At 40.1% G+C, this 14,349-nt stretch overlaps 1 protein-coding gene across 1 annotated transcript in view; it reads right to left on the bottom strand.

The window, feature by feature from the left end:
* The window catches only part of LOC149473057 (kinesin-like protein KIF19), a 96,405-nt gene that overhangs the window by 2,783 nt on the left and 79,273 nt on the right, over positions 1-14,349 (bottom strand). Inside the window, exon 18 of the mRNA XM_089683563.1 lies at positions 14,090-14,306. Within this exon, the coding sequence (XP_089539689.1) occupies positions 14,090-14,306 (217 nt within the window). The remainder of the gene's footprint in view (positions 1-14,089; positions 14,307-14,349) is intronic.

Here is a 14,349-nt window from a genome sequence, read left to right as displayed (position 1 = left end):
ACAGACCTGTACCTTCTTCTTTAAGAGGCTCCCCTGTCTTGCACTCATCACCTGTATCAATGGCACCTGTTTGAACTTGTTATCAGTATAAAAGACACCTGTCCACAACCTTAAACAGTCTCAAAAATCAACTGTGGGAGCAATAATTAGAAAATGGAAGACATACAAGACCACTGATAATCTCCCTCGATCTGGGGCTCCACGCAAGATCTCACCCTGTGGGGTCAAAATGATAACGGTGAGCAAAAACTCAGGACCACACGGGGGGACCTAGTGAATGACCTGCAGAGAGCTGGGACCAACGTAACAAAGGCTAGCATCAGTAACACACTACGCCGCCAGGGACTCAGATCCTGCAGTGCCAGACGTGTCCCCCTGCTTAAGCCAGTACATGTCCGGGCCCGTCTGAAGTTTGCTAGAGAGCATTTGAATGATCCAGAAAAGGATTGGAAGAATGTCATATGGTCAGATGAAACTAAAATAGAACTGTTTGGTAGAAACATAACTCGTGTTTGGAGGAGAGAGAATGCTGAGTTGCATCCAAAGAACACCATACCTACTGTGAAGCATGTGGGTGGCAACATCATGCTTTGGGGCTGTTTCTCCGCAAAGGGACCAGGACAACTGATCCATGTACAGGACAGAATGAATGGGGCCATGTATCGTGAGATTTTGAGTGCAAACCTCCTTCTATCAGCAAGGGCATTGAAGATGAAACGTGGCTGGGTCTTCCAATATGACAATGATCCCAAACATACCGCCCGGGCAACGAAGGAGTGGCTTCGTAAGAAGCATTTCAAGGTCCTGGAGTGGCCTAGCCAGTCTCCAGATCTCAACCCCATAGAAAACCTTTGGAGGGAGTTGAAAGTCCGTGTTGCCCAGCGACAGCCCCAAAACATCACTGCTCTAGAGGAGATCCGCATGGAGGATGGGCCAACATACCAGCAACAATGTGTGCCAACCTTGTGAAGACTTACAGGAAATGTTTGACCTCTGTCATTGCCAACAAAGGATATATAACAAAGTATTGAGATGAACTTTTGATATTGACCAAATACTTATTTTCCACCATAATTTGCAAATAAATTCTTTCCAAATCAGCCAATGTGATTGTCTGGATTTTTTTTCTCATTTTGTCTCTCATAGTTGAGGTCTATCTATGATGCCAATTACAGGCCTCTCTCATCTTTTTAAGTGGGAGAACTTGCACAATTGGTGGCTGACTAAATACTTTTTTGCCCCACTGTAGGTGCAATCAGTGTAAAAAAAAAAAAACATTTTTCATCACCTCCCACAAGTAGTACAGTGTCACCATGGTGACACTGTACTGCTAGGGTAACAGTATGTAGAAAAAAAAACACATAAATAATAATATAAAAAAATAAAATAAAAATGTAAAAAACAATTTTTTAAATTATAATTTATGTTTATAAACTAATTTGGGGTTTTTTTTTTACTAAAAAGATAACGGAATAAATTTTGGCCAAGATTTATGATGAAATATTATTTATTTGCAAATGTTATAAGAAAAACACTTTTTTTCAAAATTTTTGGACTTTTTTATTTACATAGCAAATAAAATTAAAATCTCAGTGGTGAATAAATACCACCAAAATAAAGCTTTATCTGTCTCAAAAAAATTATAAACAAATTCATATGGGTATAGTGTTGCATGACCGCGTAATTGTCATTAAAAGTGTGATAGTGCTGAAAGCTGAAATTTGGCCTGGACAGGAAGGGGGTAAAAGTGTCCGGACTGGAAGTGGTTAAATTTTGGCCTGAATAGGGGATGGGTAAAGCCAAAGTTTATTCTGCCTATATGTTGTCTTCCCTGGTGCCTCTATCACCCCCTCACCAACATAGTAATTTAAAAAAAAAAAACAATTTATTTTTCATGACTTATTTTAGACCTATTGACATCACTGGTATTTTTGTTTCTCTATGCAATGCAGGCAGATCAGGTCTGGTGAAATGGGCTGTAGGGTGCTGTACATTGCTTCCTGAAAACATCACATCACCCTGCTTCAGTATTCCTTTCAAAAGCTCTTGATGGGTAGATGTCAGTCTGGAGAAGTGGGCATCCCTAAGCAAGCTGCCTTTCCATTCAGAACACCCTATATAAAAAGCCCACATGTAATGTTGAAGCTCAATAGTTTTAACCACTTACTCTCCAGAGGATTTTGCCCCCTTCATGACCAGGCCATTTTTTGCTATTTGGCACTGAGCTACTTTAAATGGCAATTACCATTATCATGGATGCCCACTCCTCCAGACTGACTGACCCAAATGGAATTTATATAATTTTTTCCCACAAATAGAGCTTTCTTTTGGTGGTATTTGATCACATTTTTTTATCCTTTGCGCTATAAATGAAAAAAAAAATTACTATAAAACATATCCAATAAAAAAATGTTAAACATTAAATTTCTTCATAAACGCAGGCCAAAATGTATTCTCCAACATGTCTTTAATAAAAGAAAAAAAATCCCAACAAGTGTATATTAACCACTTGACCTCCAGAAAATGTACCCCCCTTCATGATCAGGTCATTTTTTGCTATCCTGCACTGACCATTGCACAATCATGCAACACTGTACACAAATTAAATTTATATCATTTTTCTTCACACAGAGCTTTCTTTTGGTGGTATTTGATCACCACTGGGTTTTTTATTTTTTTGTTATATAAATGAAAAAAGACCAAAAATAAAACAAAATATATATTTTACTTTCTGCTATAAAACATATATTAAAAAAAATGTAGAAATTAAATTTATTCATGCATTTAGGCCAAAATGTATTCTGCTAAATGTCTTTAGTAAAATAAATCCCAATTAGTGTATATTAATTGGTTTGTGTGAAAGTTATAGCCTCTACCAACTATGGGCTGCATACTGAAATTTAGATCTGTTTATTTATTTTTTTAAATGGCAGCAATAAGTGACTTATAGCAGGACTGTGATAGTGCGGCGGGCAATCTGACAGTAATTGACATTTTGTGAGAACGGGCTAACTGACACTTACATCACTAATACAGTGATCAGTGCTAATAATATACACTGTCACTGTACTAATGACACTGGCTAAGAGGGGGTTATCATTTAGGGGCAATCAAAGATTTAACTGTGTGCCTAACAATGTATAATGTGGTTACTGTGTGGTGTTTTCACTAAGCATTGTGCCGGATTTTACTCTTTGCTTCGCAGGGAGGAAAAAACAGCACATTGCTGTTATCAGTAGAGAGCTGTGTTGTTTAACTCCTGAGTTGTGTGCAAACCTGGTGGCCAACTCCAGGAAACGTCTGACCTCTGTGATTGCCAACAAGGGATTTGCTACCAAGTACTAAGTCATGTTTTGTGAAGGGGATTATTTCCCTCATGAACATGCAAATCAGTGTATAATTTGTTAGACATGCATTTCTTTTGAATTTTTTGTTGCTATTCTGTCTCTCAGTGTTACAATACACCTACCATTCAATTTTCAGACTAATCATTTCTTTGTGAGTGGGCAAACATTCAAAATCAGCAGGGGATCAAATACTTATTTCCTTCATTGTATTTGTAGCTGCTTACTTTTAATGTTTGGGAGAGGGGGCTGGAACTCCACTTTAAGTGGATAGCATTCCTTCCTGATTACCATATTATGGGATTCATATGTTTATTTATATATAAAACTCCCACTTTTATAGTATATTATTTCTCCCCTTTCAATACATTAAATACGTGCAATCTGTATGTAAATATTTAAAAAAAAGTATAGATAAAAAAATACATTACATATAAAAAATGAAAATAAACTAAAATCCATGTATACATAAAAAGAGTCCTTTTAAGTATATATTTCAAATATTTAAAAATTTTACACATTATAAATAAAACACGGTGGAAATTGGTACAGTATATAAATAAATACATATTGAAAGCTTATAAATTGGTAAAAATTGCCAAAAATTGTCAACAAATCTGCCTTTGTGTTGCACAAAGCTGCAGGTTTTCAACTTTGAGCACTGCGCATGCTTCACAGCCAGTGTCCTGCTGTGCAGGCACAAAGCTCCCTGCTCTATGTGAATGGGCTGCAGTCTTCGGGGACCTGTGAAGTGTCCCAGAGGGCTGTGGGGGGAAGGAGGGTGGGGCGAACTTCTGGCTCAGTTTGCCACAGTGAACTGAACTGGAAGTGGGAGCAGGTTTCTGTCAAAACCAGGTTCCTGCTCCCCTCCCCCCCCCCCCCCCAAGAGATGCTAAATGTGGCAGCAGAGGGGAATGGGGGGGGGGGGAGAGGCAGATAAGCGGAGCTTCCACTTTTGGGTGGAACTCCACTTTAAGCTTCAGAACGTTTTACCCCCTTTATGACCAGGCCATTTTTTTTATATTTGGCACTGTGTTACTTTACTGGCAATTGGGCTGTCATGGAATGTTGTACCCAAATTAAATTTATATATTTTTTTTAACACAAATAGAGCTTTCTTTTGGTGGAATTGGATCACTGCTGTTTTTTTTATTATACAGTTTCAAGAAAAAGTATGTGAACCCCTTGAGATTACGTGGAGTTTTGCATGAATTGGGAATAAAATGTGCTCTGAACGTCATCTAAGTCACAACAATAGAAGAACACAGTCTGCTGAACATAATACTACACAAACATTAGATGTTGCCATGGTTTAATTGCACATAACATGTAAACATTCACAGTGCAGGGAGGAAAAAGTATGTAAGGCCCTAGCTTAATGACTTCTCCCAGAGCTAATTGGAGCCAGGAGTGAGCCAACCTTGACTCCAATCAGTGTGATGATATTGGATGTGTTGCTGACAGCTGTCCTGCCCTTAAAAAACACACACCTGTTTTGGGTTTACTGGTTTCAAGAAGCACTGTCTGATGTGAACCATGCCTCGCAGAAAAGAGCTCTCAGAAGACCTACGATCAAGAATTGTTGACTTGCATGAAGCTGGAAAGGGTTACAAAAGTATCTCCAAAAGCCTTGATGTTCATGTGTCCATGGTAAGACAGACTGTCTACAAATGGAGAAAGTCTTCTATTGTTGTGACTTAGATGACGTTCAGAGCACATTTTATGCCCAATTCATGCAAAACTCCACGTAATCCCAAGGGGTTCACATACTTTTTCTTGCAACTGTATCTATATACATTAATACTAGAGGTTTTAGAGGTTTTTCCTCTCTATGCTGGCAGCTATTTAAACTTTACCATTTACCCAGCGCTCGTATATTTTTTATTTTTAAATGATACTATGGATAGCACACATTTTCAAAACATGAAGCGTTAGTGTCACGTTACTTCAAAATTGAAGCCTCATGTCCAGTCTGGAGGACTTTGAAATATTTCAACACCTCCCATTCAAGTCTATGGTGATGCTGACAGGTGTTTGCACTGTGGTTGTGGCACGTTAATAACATTATAGGTTATTATATGCATTTGTGGTGAAGTTTTAACACTTGTAAAATGCTTATAAAACATATCAACCTCCGCAACATCGCCAAAATCCGCACATTCCTAACCCCAGAAACCACTAAACAGCTCATCCACTTCCTCATCATATCACGACTCGATTACTGCAACTCCCTCCTTACTGGCCTGCCTCGCCGCTTGGTACCCTCGCTTCAGTCGATCCTAAATACAGCAGCCAGACTCATTCACCTTTCCAACCGCTCCATTTACGCCACCCCCCTCTGCCAATCCCTCCACTGGCTTCCGATTGCGCAACGGATCAAATTCAAAATCACACTGACGTACAAAGCTGTCCACCATACTGCCCCGAACTACATCACTGACCTAATATCCAAGTACCACCCAACACATACACTCCGCTCCTCACAAGACCTCCTTCTCTCTAGTTCCCTGGTCTCCTCCTCCCATGCCCGCCTCCAGGACTTCTCCAGGGAGTCACCCATCCTCTGGAACTCCCTGCCCCAACCCATCAGATTATCACCTACTCTCCTCTCCTTTAGGCGCACCCTGAAAACCCATCTCTTCAGGGAAGCCTACCCCACCCCCTGCTAACTTGCCGACCTCCTCCACTCTTCCTACCACTCCATCCCCCACAGCTATCTCCTCCTGTGCCACCATCCCCTCCCTCCTAGATTGTAAGCTCGAAAGAGCAGGGCCCTCAATCCCCTCATGTTTTGCATTGTATTGGTATTGTTCTGTCACATGTTCTGTCCCCCTTTGTAATGTACAGCGCTGAGCGAACCATCGGCGCTTTATAAATACTGTATAATAATAATAATATCAAAACTGCACATAGGGCATCTGGGGAGTATTTTTAACGCTTGTAAATTGCCAGTCTATTGCCCATACTAAAGCTCATTAATGCCTGTCTAACGCCCATACTGAAGCGCATTAACGTCTCCCTAATGCCCATACAAATGCTATAGGAGCGTTTGTTAAGAGTTAGAAATTTATTCAAGTGTGAACAAGCCCTAAAAGTGAAAAAACATTTCCGTATTTGGAGGTTAAATCTCTTCCTCCAGATGTAAAGAGTGCCCCTTTGTCCTCTGTGATGACTTTAAAGTGAATAACTCAACTCCAAATTCACTATATGGACCACCTATGTATTTATACAGTACACTTTGAACATATCCTCCATAAAGCTGGCCATACATGTATAGATTTTTGTTTGAGAATTTTCGGTTCAAGAATATTTGTTTGATTTTCTAATCATTAGTGGGGTCAGATCGATGCTCATTTTTGAGAGCAGTGATGGGAAAATTCAAAGAGGCAGGAAGGAAAACTTTCCTCGGTCAAACTAAATTTTGGCCTGTATATGTGGCTATCGTTCAGAAATTACATTCATTTTAAAGTCGAATGTTAAAAGCAAAAGACAATTCATTCATTGAATGTTCAAAGAAATTTCGTACGGCTTTTCTTATGAATATTCTCATCCAAAAATCTACACATGTATGGCCAGCTTTAATATTCTCTTCTCTAGAGAGAATAAATTCAGTTCCTCTATTTTCTCCTCCTATCTGAGCTCCTCCACGTCTCGTATCAGTTTGGTTGCCCTTCTCTGCACTTTCTCTAATTCCCCAATATTTTTTTTGTGAATTGATGCCCAAAACTGAACTGCATATTCCAGATGAGGTATTACTAATGAACAAGCCATTGGAGAAATTGAGAGAGAGGGGAAGTGGACACTCAATGGTAAACTAATTTAGTCTGGCAGCAGCAAGGGACTGGATTAGTAGCTTGGTGTTGTTGGTTAAAATGGAACTAAAGTTCCGTTGTCACAAACAGTGGGCAGGCATACTCTGTATTACAGAATAGACATTACATGTTTCTTCTGTAATGAGATGCACCTGTCTGCTTGATCATTGTCCTCTACTGCATGTAAACTAAGCTGGTCCAGTCTCTGTATGCCGGAATGACTGATTTCTGCATGTGTGCAGGAGTGATATCATCCCATGTCAGTCAAGGAAGATGGCTGAAGGCAGGCACTCAGCAGAAAATGCTGGCAAAGGATAGGCTCTTTGAAGGTTACTTTAGTTCTGCTTTAAGAAAGGGTATACTCATTACTCGAAAAATTAGAATATCGTGCAATAGTTCATTTATTTCAGTAATGCAACTTGAAAGGTGAAACTAATATATGAGATAGACTCATTACATGCAAAGCAAGATAGTTCAAGCCGTGATTTGTCATAATTGTGATGATTATGGCTTACATCTCATGAAAACCCCAAATCCAAAATCTCACAATGGGGATGCGAACTTCATTTTCCAGCAGGACTTGGCACCTGCCCACACTGCCAAAAGCACCAAAACCTGGTTCAATGACCATGGGATTACTGTGCTTGATTGGACAGCAAACTCGCCTGACCTGAACCCCATAGAGAATCTATGGGGCATTGCCAAGAGAAAGATGAGAGACATGAGACCGAACAATGCAGAAGAGCTAAAGGCCGCTATTGAAGCATCCTGGACTTCCATAACACCTCAGCAGTGCCACAGGCTGATAGCTTCCATGCCACGCCGCATTGAGGCAGTAATTGCTGCAAAAGGGGCCCAAACCAAGTACTGAGTACATATGCATGCTTATACTTTTCAGAGGTCCGATATTGTTCTATGTACAATCCATGTTTTATTGATTGCATGTAATACTCTAATTTTCTGAGATTGTGGATTTGGGGTTTTCATGAGCTGTAAGCCATAATCTTCACAATTATGACAAATCACGGCTTGAACTATCTTGCTTTGCATTTAATGAGTCTATCTCATATATTAGTTTCACCTGTTAAGTTGCATTACTGAAATAAATGAACTTTTGCACGATATTCTAATGTTTCGAGTTTCATCTGTATTTTGGAAATGTTATGGAGGAGGATCGTGCAAGATTTGGACAATGATTGGATTTGGGGCTCAAAAGAAGAGGTCAGAATCCAGAATTACAGCAAGCATCATGGCCTGAGGGGATGGGACTGATAGTTGTGTTACTGATCTCAATAGAAGTGTCAGAGGTGGTGCATGGTGGAAGTGAGTTGTAATATTATGAGCTCGGTTTTAGAAATATTTTGTTTTAGGAAGAGGAGAGGGGAGAACTGTAAGTGACACTGAAGGAACGATTGGATAGGTAGAGAACCATGAAAGAACAAAATCTTGAAGGCCAAAAAGGCAGCATAAAGGTCTAATAGTATAAGTATAGAGTAATGGTCATCGGTTTTAGCAGATAGTACATTGTTAGGGAGTTTTAGTAGGGATGTTAATCTGTTATCATAAAAAATAACCATACCACGGAAGGTTTCTGTGTAGTAACATATACATAGCTTGAAATAAATTTTTTTGTGATAAAAATATTAAAATTAGAGTCCTCTTGAAAACAAACTTGTAATTATAATGTTCTGTCCATTCACAGCTGTTTTTAGAACAGCATGATTGTGAGTGGAGCTGGATATAAATGTAGTTCTGATATCTTAATGGTTTGCAGAAGAGGGTTTTTTCCCCCCTGAGGAAGTCACATGTGCGGTGATGAAACGCGGGGCGGGACCTTGGCTGACATCACAACGTTTGTTCAGAGACAGTAGTGTGGTAAAAACGTGCAAGCGCACGAAACGCGTTAGAGAGTTGCCTCACACTTGCCTCACACTTGCCTCATACCCTGTGACGTCACACCGCACGGCCCCTGTGGACGGCCGGCGTCCATTTTTGAATTCCTTGTCAGCAGCTGCTTACTACTGCATGTGAGTAGTATATTCTATTGCTTTGTTCAATTTACCCATGTGGATAATAAAGTACTACACTATTAGATCTTTTTGTTGCTCTGGCTTGTTACTTCCGAGCCCCCCCCCCCTCTTCAAGGCTTGTTGGGATTATCTGGTGGCCACATCAGGAATGGTTAAACTCCCCCTGCTGGTGAGACGAGTGCACACCCCCTGACACCTGGAGACCCTAAGGTTGTGATACTTTGCCCAGCTGACACAAGCCTGATGACCCTCCCAGTGATCCAGTTTCAGTAGGCGGATGACCAGGAGTTGGTTAACACTCAAATGCGCATTACCATTGCGCTTTCTGGTTAGTGCAATCTACACTCATCTCTGTGGGATGAATATGGTCATGGAAGTCACCAATTTTTTCACCACCTTACCTTGAAATTTTGCACTATGCACCATAAGAACACTCTCGTTGGAGATATTTATTTATCGTTATTACAACCTGTGAACGTTTAGACAGTTTATCATCTATTGGTGTTCACAATACCATTTTACTATGCACCACCTATTTATATGCATGTATGATTGAACTCTATTAGCGCTGCATGTTCTTTTTACATTTAGTAGTGTGGTAACTGTCAGCATTTACATGTGATATTGCACATGATTGCTAAATTTAGGCCACAAATTTGTATACATCTGGTGCGATCTGGCACCTTTTTAATGTGATTGCATTTTAACATGTTTTTGGAGGTGATACAATTTTTTTAAAGGATAAAGCACTATTATAGTGTATTCTGTTTACATGTGATGGAGTGGATATAAAGGAGGAGCTGATCACTGAGCTGAGATTAACATTGCTAGTTTGAGGAATCTCTCTGGGTCCATTTCAAGGAACAACAGTGTTTGCTCACCAAACATACATTGTGAGGTCAAAAAATGGAGGTAAGTGCACACCTGGTGGTGGCTATGCATGTAGTGCTATTGGTATAAGCACAAGAGGTGGCATAGAATTCATTTTAATTTATTTGTATTCTATGTAGTACATTAGTATGCATGTAATATTGCATTGCTTTTTTGGATGATTGAGATAATTAATTGCTAGCACTGAATTTGTTCAATATTATTAAGGGTTTTTTTTTTGTTTTTCTGAAGTACCTAAAAATATTTTAAAATACTGCTGCCTGACCACAGATATATTTTCTGCACTGAGAGACCTTGGGTGAATGTGTGGAAAGAAGTGGAGCACCAAAAAGGTGAATCAGTCAAGTTCCAACAATTTATATTTCTTAAAAGTATGTAGCCAACACATTTTGGGGTTCTTCAGGTCTTGCTGATGCACCTCAATTTCTTTTAACAGAGAATAGTCATAAATAAGCTGACACACATAGTTCTGCACAAGCTATCACAAGCCCTAAAGAGGGGAAATTGTCAAAACCCTCAAACATGTTAGTTACCAACTTTTACAGATATGTTTGTATGAACTTTACTGATTCATCAATTTATTTATTTATTTCAGGTACTTATACAGTGCCGTCAATTTATGCAGAGCTTTACATATATATTGTACATTCACATCAATCCCTAACCCTCAAGGGGAGTACAATCTAAGGTCCTTAACTCACATTCATACATACACATACTAGGGCCAATTTAGACAGGAGCCAATTAGCCTACCAGCATGTCTTTGGAGTCTGTTTCACCCAGAGGAAACTCATGCAGGCACATCAATTTATCTTTTACACACTTTGTTTTAATTGGAATTTCTTTTTGGCCAGATTGCATTGATTTTTTGTGAAATCTTCTTTATTTCTTTATTTCCAGGTTACAAATGCTGCTTGTGGAAAAGTGTGTACTGATTTACATGACCCCCGAGAGGTCTACCAACCTCCTGAGATAACACATTCCCCACAGCCATGTTTGTAAATAATAAACAGGTAGAGAATCATGTGATGTTGTTCTTAACTTTTCAATCTGTTACTCGCCTGTTGAGAAAAAATGACCATTGTTTACCATTTGTAATTTAGAATGTAGAGTCTGACATATGCATGAGAAGGATTCAGCTACTATCAGCCAGACTGGGTGACCGTTTCATGTCTATGGCAGCAGCAAACACCTCATCCCCCTTCTAGCTGACAGCTTTTGGGGTGTAGAAGATTAATTTTGCAGATAAGCAAACCATATAGAGTAACCCCACCCCACCAAGCTAATCCAGCTCGCTGTTTCCTTACCAGTCAACCGAATTTGCACATTTGTGTGAGCTAAGTATTCATGTTTCTGGCATGGCCATTTGATAGATATGCCTCCAGTTGTCCAATTGTGCCTACATGCCCAACTTCCCTTATATGTTTATTGGCTCTTTCTCTCCCAGAGAAACTAGAAAGGTGTTCATTTTTCTTTGCAGTTGTGGGCGGTTGCTGGGCCAATATTTCAGAACTTCTTCCATTTGTCATAGCATGGGGAGGGGTAGGAACCTGCATCACTTTTTCTTTATTGCAGTCCTAAGGACAGATGATCACTGGAGATTAATCATGGGTGGAAATCTCCCCTGTCCAATTATGTTTCTCTTATTGCCCACTGAGGATGCACTTGCTCCTCAATACAAGGTACAGGCAGACAACTATTCTGAGAGTCTGCGGGAACCTGAGATTGCACCCACGACAGGGGTGGACTGACAACTCATGGGGCCCTCGGGCAATAGGGGATCATGGGGCCCCTGTGTCTTCGCCCACGCCCAAAAAAGCCTCTGAAATAGCCAATGAAAGGTACCAGGGGCATCTCATGGGGCCCCCTAATGACCCCGGGCCCTCGGGCAGTGCCCGAGTGCTCAAATGGTCAGTCCGCCCCTGACCCATGATATACTGATGCTCTGCAGGCTCCTTAGAAAAAAATAATAAACGCACATATTTTTTACTTGCAAAAAACTTCATTTATTGTTTTTTTCAAAAGGTGAACTTAGCCTTTAATTGATAGCTTTATGAAAATAACAGGTCTTTGTGTGGCCAATTTATGTTATGGGGTGACAATGCTCTGCCTCTGTCTCCCACAATCTGTTGCTTGTAAATTGTCCTGTCACATACTCTGTCACAATAATAAAACTCTGCCTACAAACCCAACACTAGTCTCTCCCTTTTCAGTTTGTCAGTAGCATTCTCCATGCTTTCTCTATCACAGACAAAGCACATTGTCAATATGATTGCTGTGCCCTTACTCGTTTCTGGTAAAGGGGCCGACTAATCTAAAAGCCCCCTTATTAGCACTTCTAATCCAGCTGATCTAAATTTAATTATACTTTAACTAACTTTTATCTGGTCCCATGACACGTTTTTGAAACAGTTCATATGCCTGATTTACCATATGCCATAATTAATGCTTCCAGGTATATATACAGCTTGTGCAATCTGTTTCCTAATCCTTATGAATTAAACTTTCATGAGTAATCCCTTATGCTCCCCATATTAAACCTATATAGGTGTCAGCTTGGCTGCAGTTTTTTTTATTATTTCTTTCCAGATACAAAGGAAAGGAAAGTAACCATAGTATTCCTAGAATTGTAATGGAAACTTTTGTGTTGACTGATGTAATAGACCCAAAGGCACATTCACCAAAAATGCAACTGTATTTTTGTTTCACTCTGAGCTATCAGATAGCTTCTGTTCTTCTAATACATAATTCATAAATTATCATCTCAATGGATTACTTGTATTGACATACTGTATAATAAAAATATAATTTTTGGATTTTAACTTTATATTGTATGCTAGGGCACCAAAATAATCAGCACTCTAAATGGCATTTGTTACCCGTTTTGTTTGACACATTTTTGGACTTGACGGCCCCTTTCACACTGCTGGTCTGATCGGGTCCGCCTGTCAGTTTTTCAGGTGGACTCTATAGGACCATCAATAGACCTCTATGGACTGGCACAACCGCCAGCATCCAATCTGATCCTGTATGCCAAAAACAGACAAATGGGGATCCGTTCCCCATCTATCCGTCGGATCGGATGACAGTCGGGTGGAAACGAACAGGCGGTCTGTTTCCATCCAACTGCCCCATATGAAAAAGCAGGCTGTGTCTGTGTCCGCTCTGCAGCAGCGCAGTGGTCACAGACCTGTCATCTGCTTGATAAATGGGGATTAAAGGAGAGATCCCCCGCTGAACAAATGGATCCGGTGGCGGGTCTACCCCATCTGAAAGGGGCCTAAATCTCTATTGGGAGAATATACATTCATTCCAAAATGTAAATATTTTCCATATTGCACTAGAGCAGTGGTTCTCAACCTTCCTAATGCCGTGACCCTTTAATACAGTTCCTCATGTTGTGGTGACCCCCAACCATAAAATTATTTACCCAGTAATTATAATTCATGAGTGTCGTTTTACCTCCAGTACTGCTGCTTTCAACACAGTAGCTGCTTTTAACAGAGTAGCTGCTTTCAACACAGCAGCTGCTTTCTACACAGTAGCTGCTATTTACACATCGGAAATATGTGTTTTCTGATGGTCTTAGGGGACCCCTGTGAAAGGATCGTTTGACCCCCAAAGGGGTCGCGACCCACAGGTTGAGAACCACTGCACTAGAGTTATCATAGCCACACAAAAAAAGTGCCAAGCATTTTTGTTACAAAAAGCAATGAGAAACTCAACATCTGTCATAGGAACAGGAAGAGAGAGAGGAAATCTTCCAATGGTGGCACCTGTTCTGGGAGAAGCTGTCAGAAGGGGTTGTCTCTCATTTTCTGTTGTGTTTGTGAGCCAGGAAATTAAGGGGAATCTCCCAAACAGGATATAGACAGCTAAATAAAACCATTCCTTGCTGTATTTAAAAAGAAACTAATTTTGGCATTATAGCATTAGAAAACTTTGCAAAGTGACCCACCAAACCAGCCTTTACATTCATGTCTGTAACTTCCCTGAAACAAGGAGTACATACCTGATTTTTTAGCACTGTCCAGCTTTGGCTGACTCCGTGATGTCATAGTGCCAGCATTATTCCTTTTCTGTTTCGGCCTGACAAATGTCTTATAGTTAGTCTTTAATTTAGATGTGCTGGCTGCAGATTTCCCATGACTTGTAGTATGTGGTGATTTGGGATGCAGAAGTTTAGCAAGGCTTACTCTATGAGAGTTGCGCTGCTCTGCTTTACAAAGCTGAAAGAAAGTTTAAAGGGCACATTTTGATATTTTACCAATA

This window comes from Staurois parvus, unplaced genomic scaffold, assembly GCF_062004578.1.
Source record: "Staurois parvus isolate SC_StPar_1 unplaced genomic scaffold, SC_StPar_1.0 ptg000018l, whole genome shotgun sequence".
Lineage (NCBI taxonomy): Eukaryota > Metazoa > Chordata > Amphibia > Anura > Ranidae > Staurois > Staurois parvus.
This window is presented reverse-complemented; position numbering and strand designations above follow the sequence as displayed.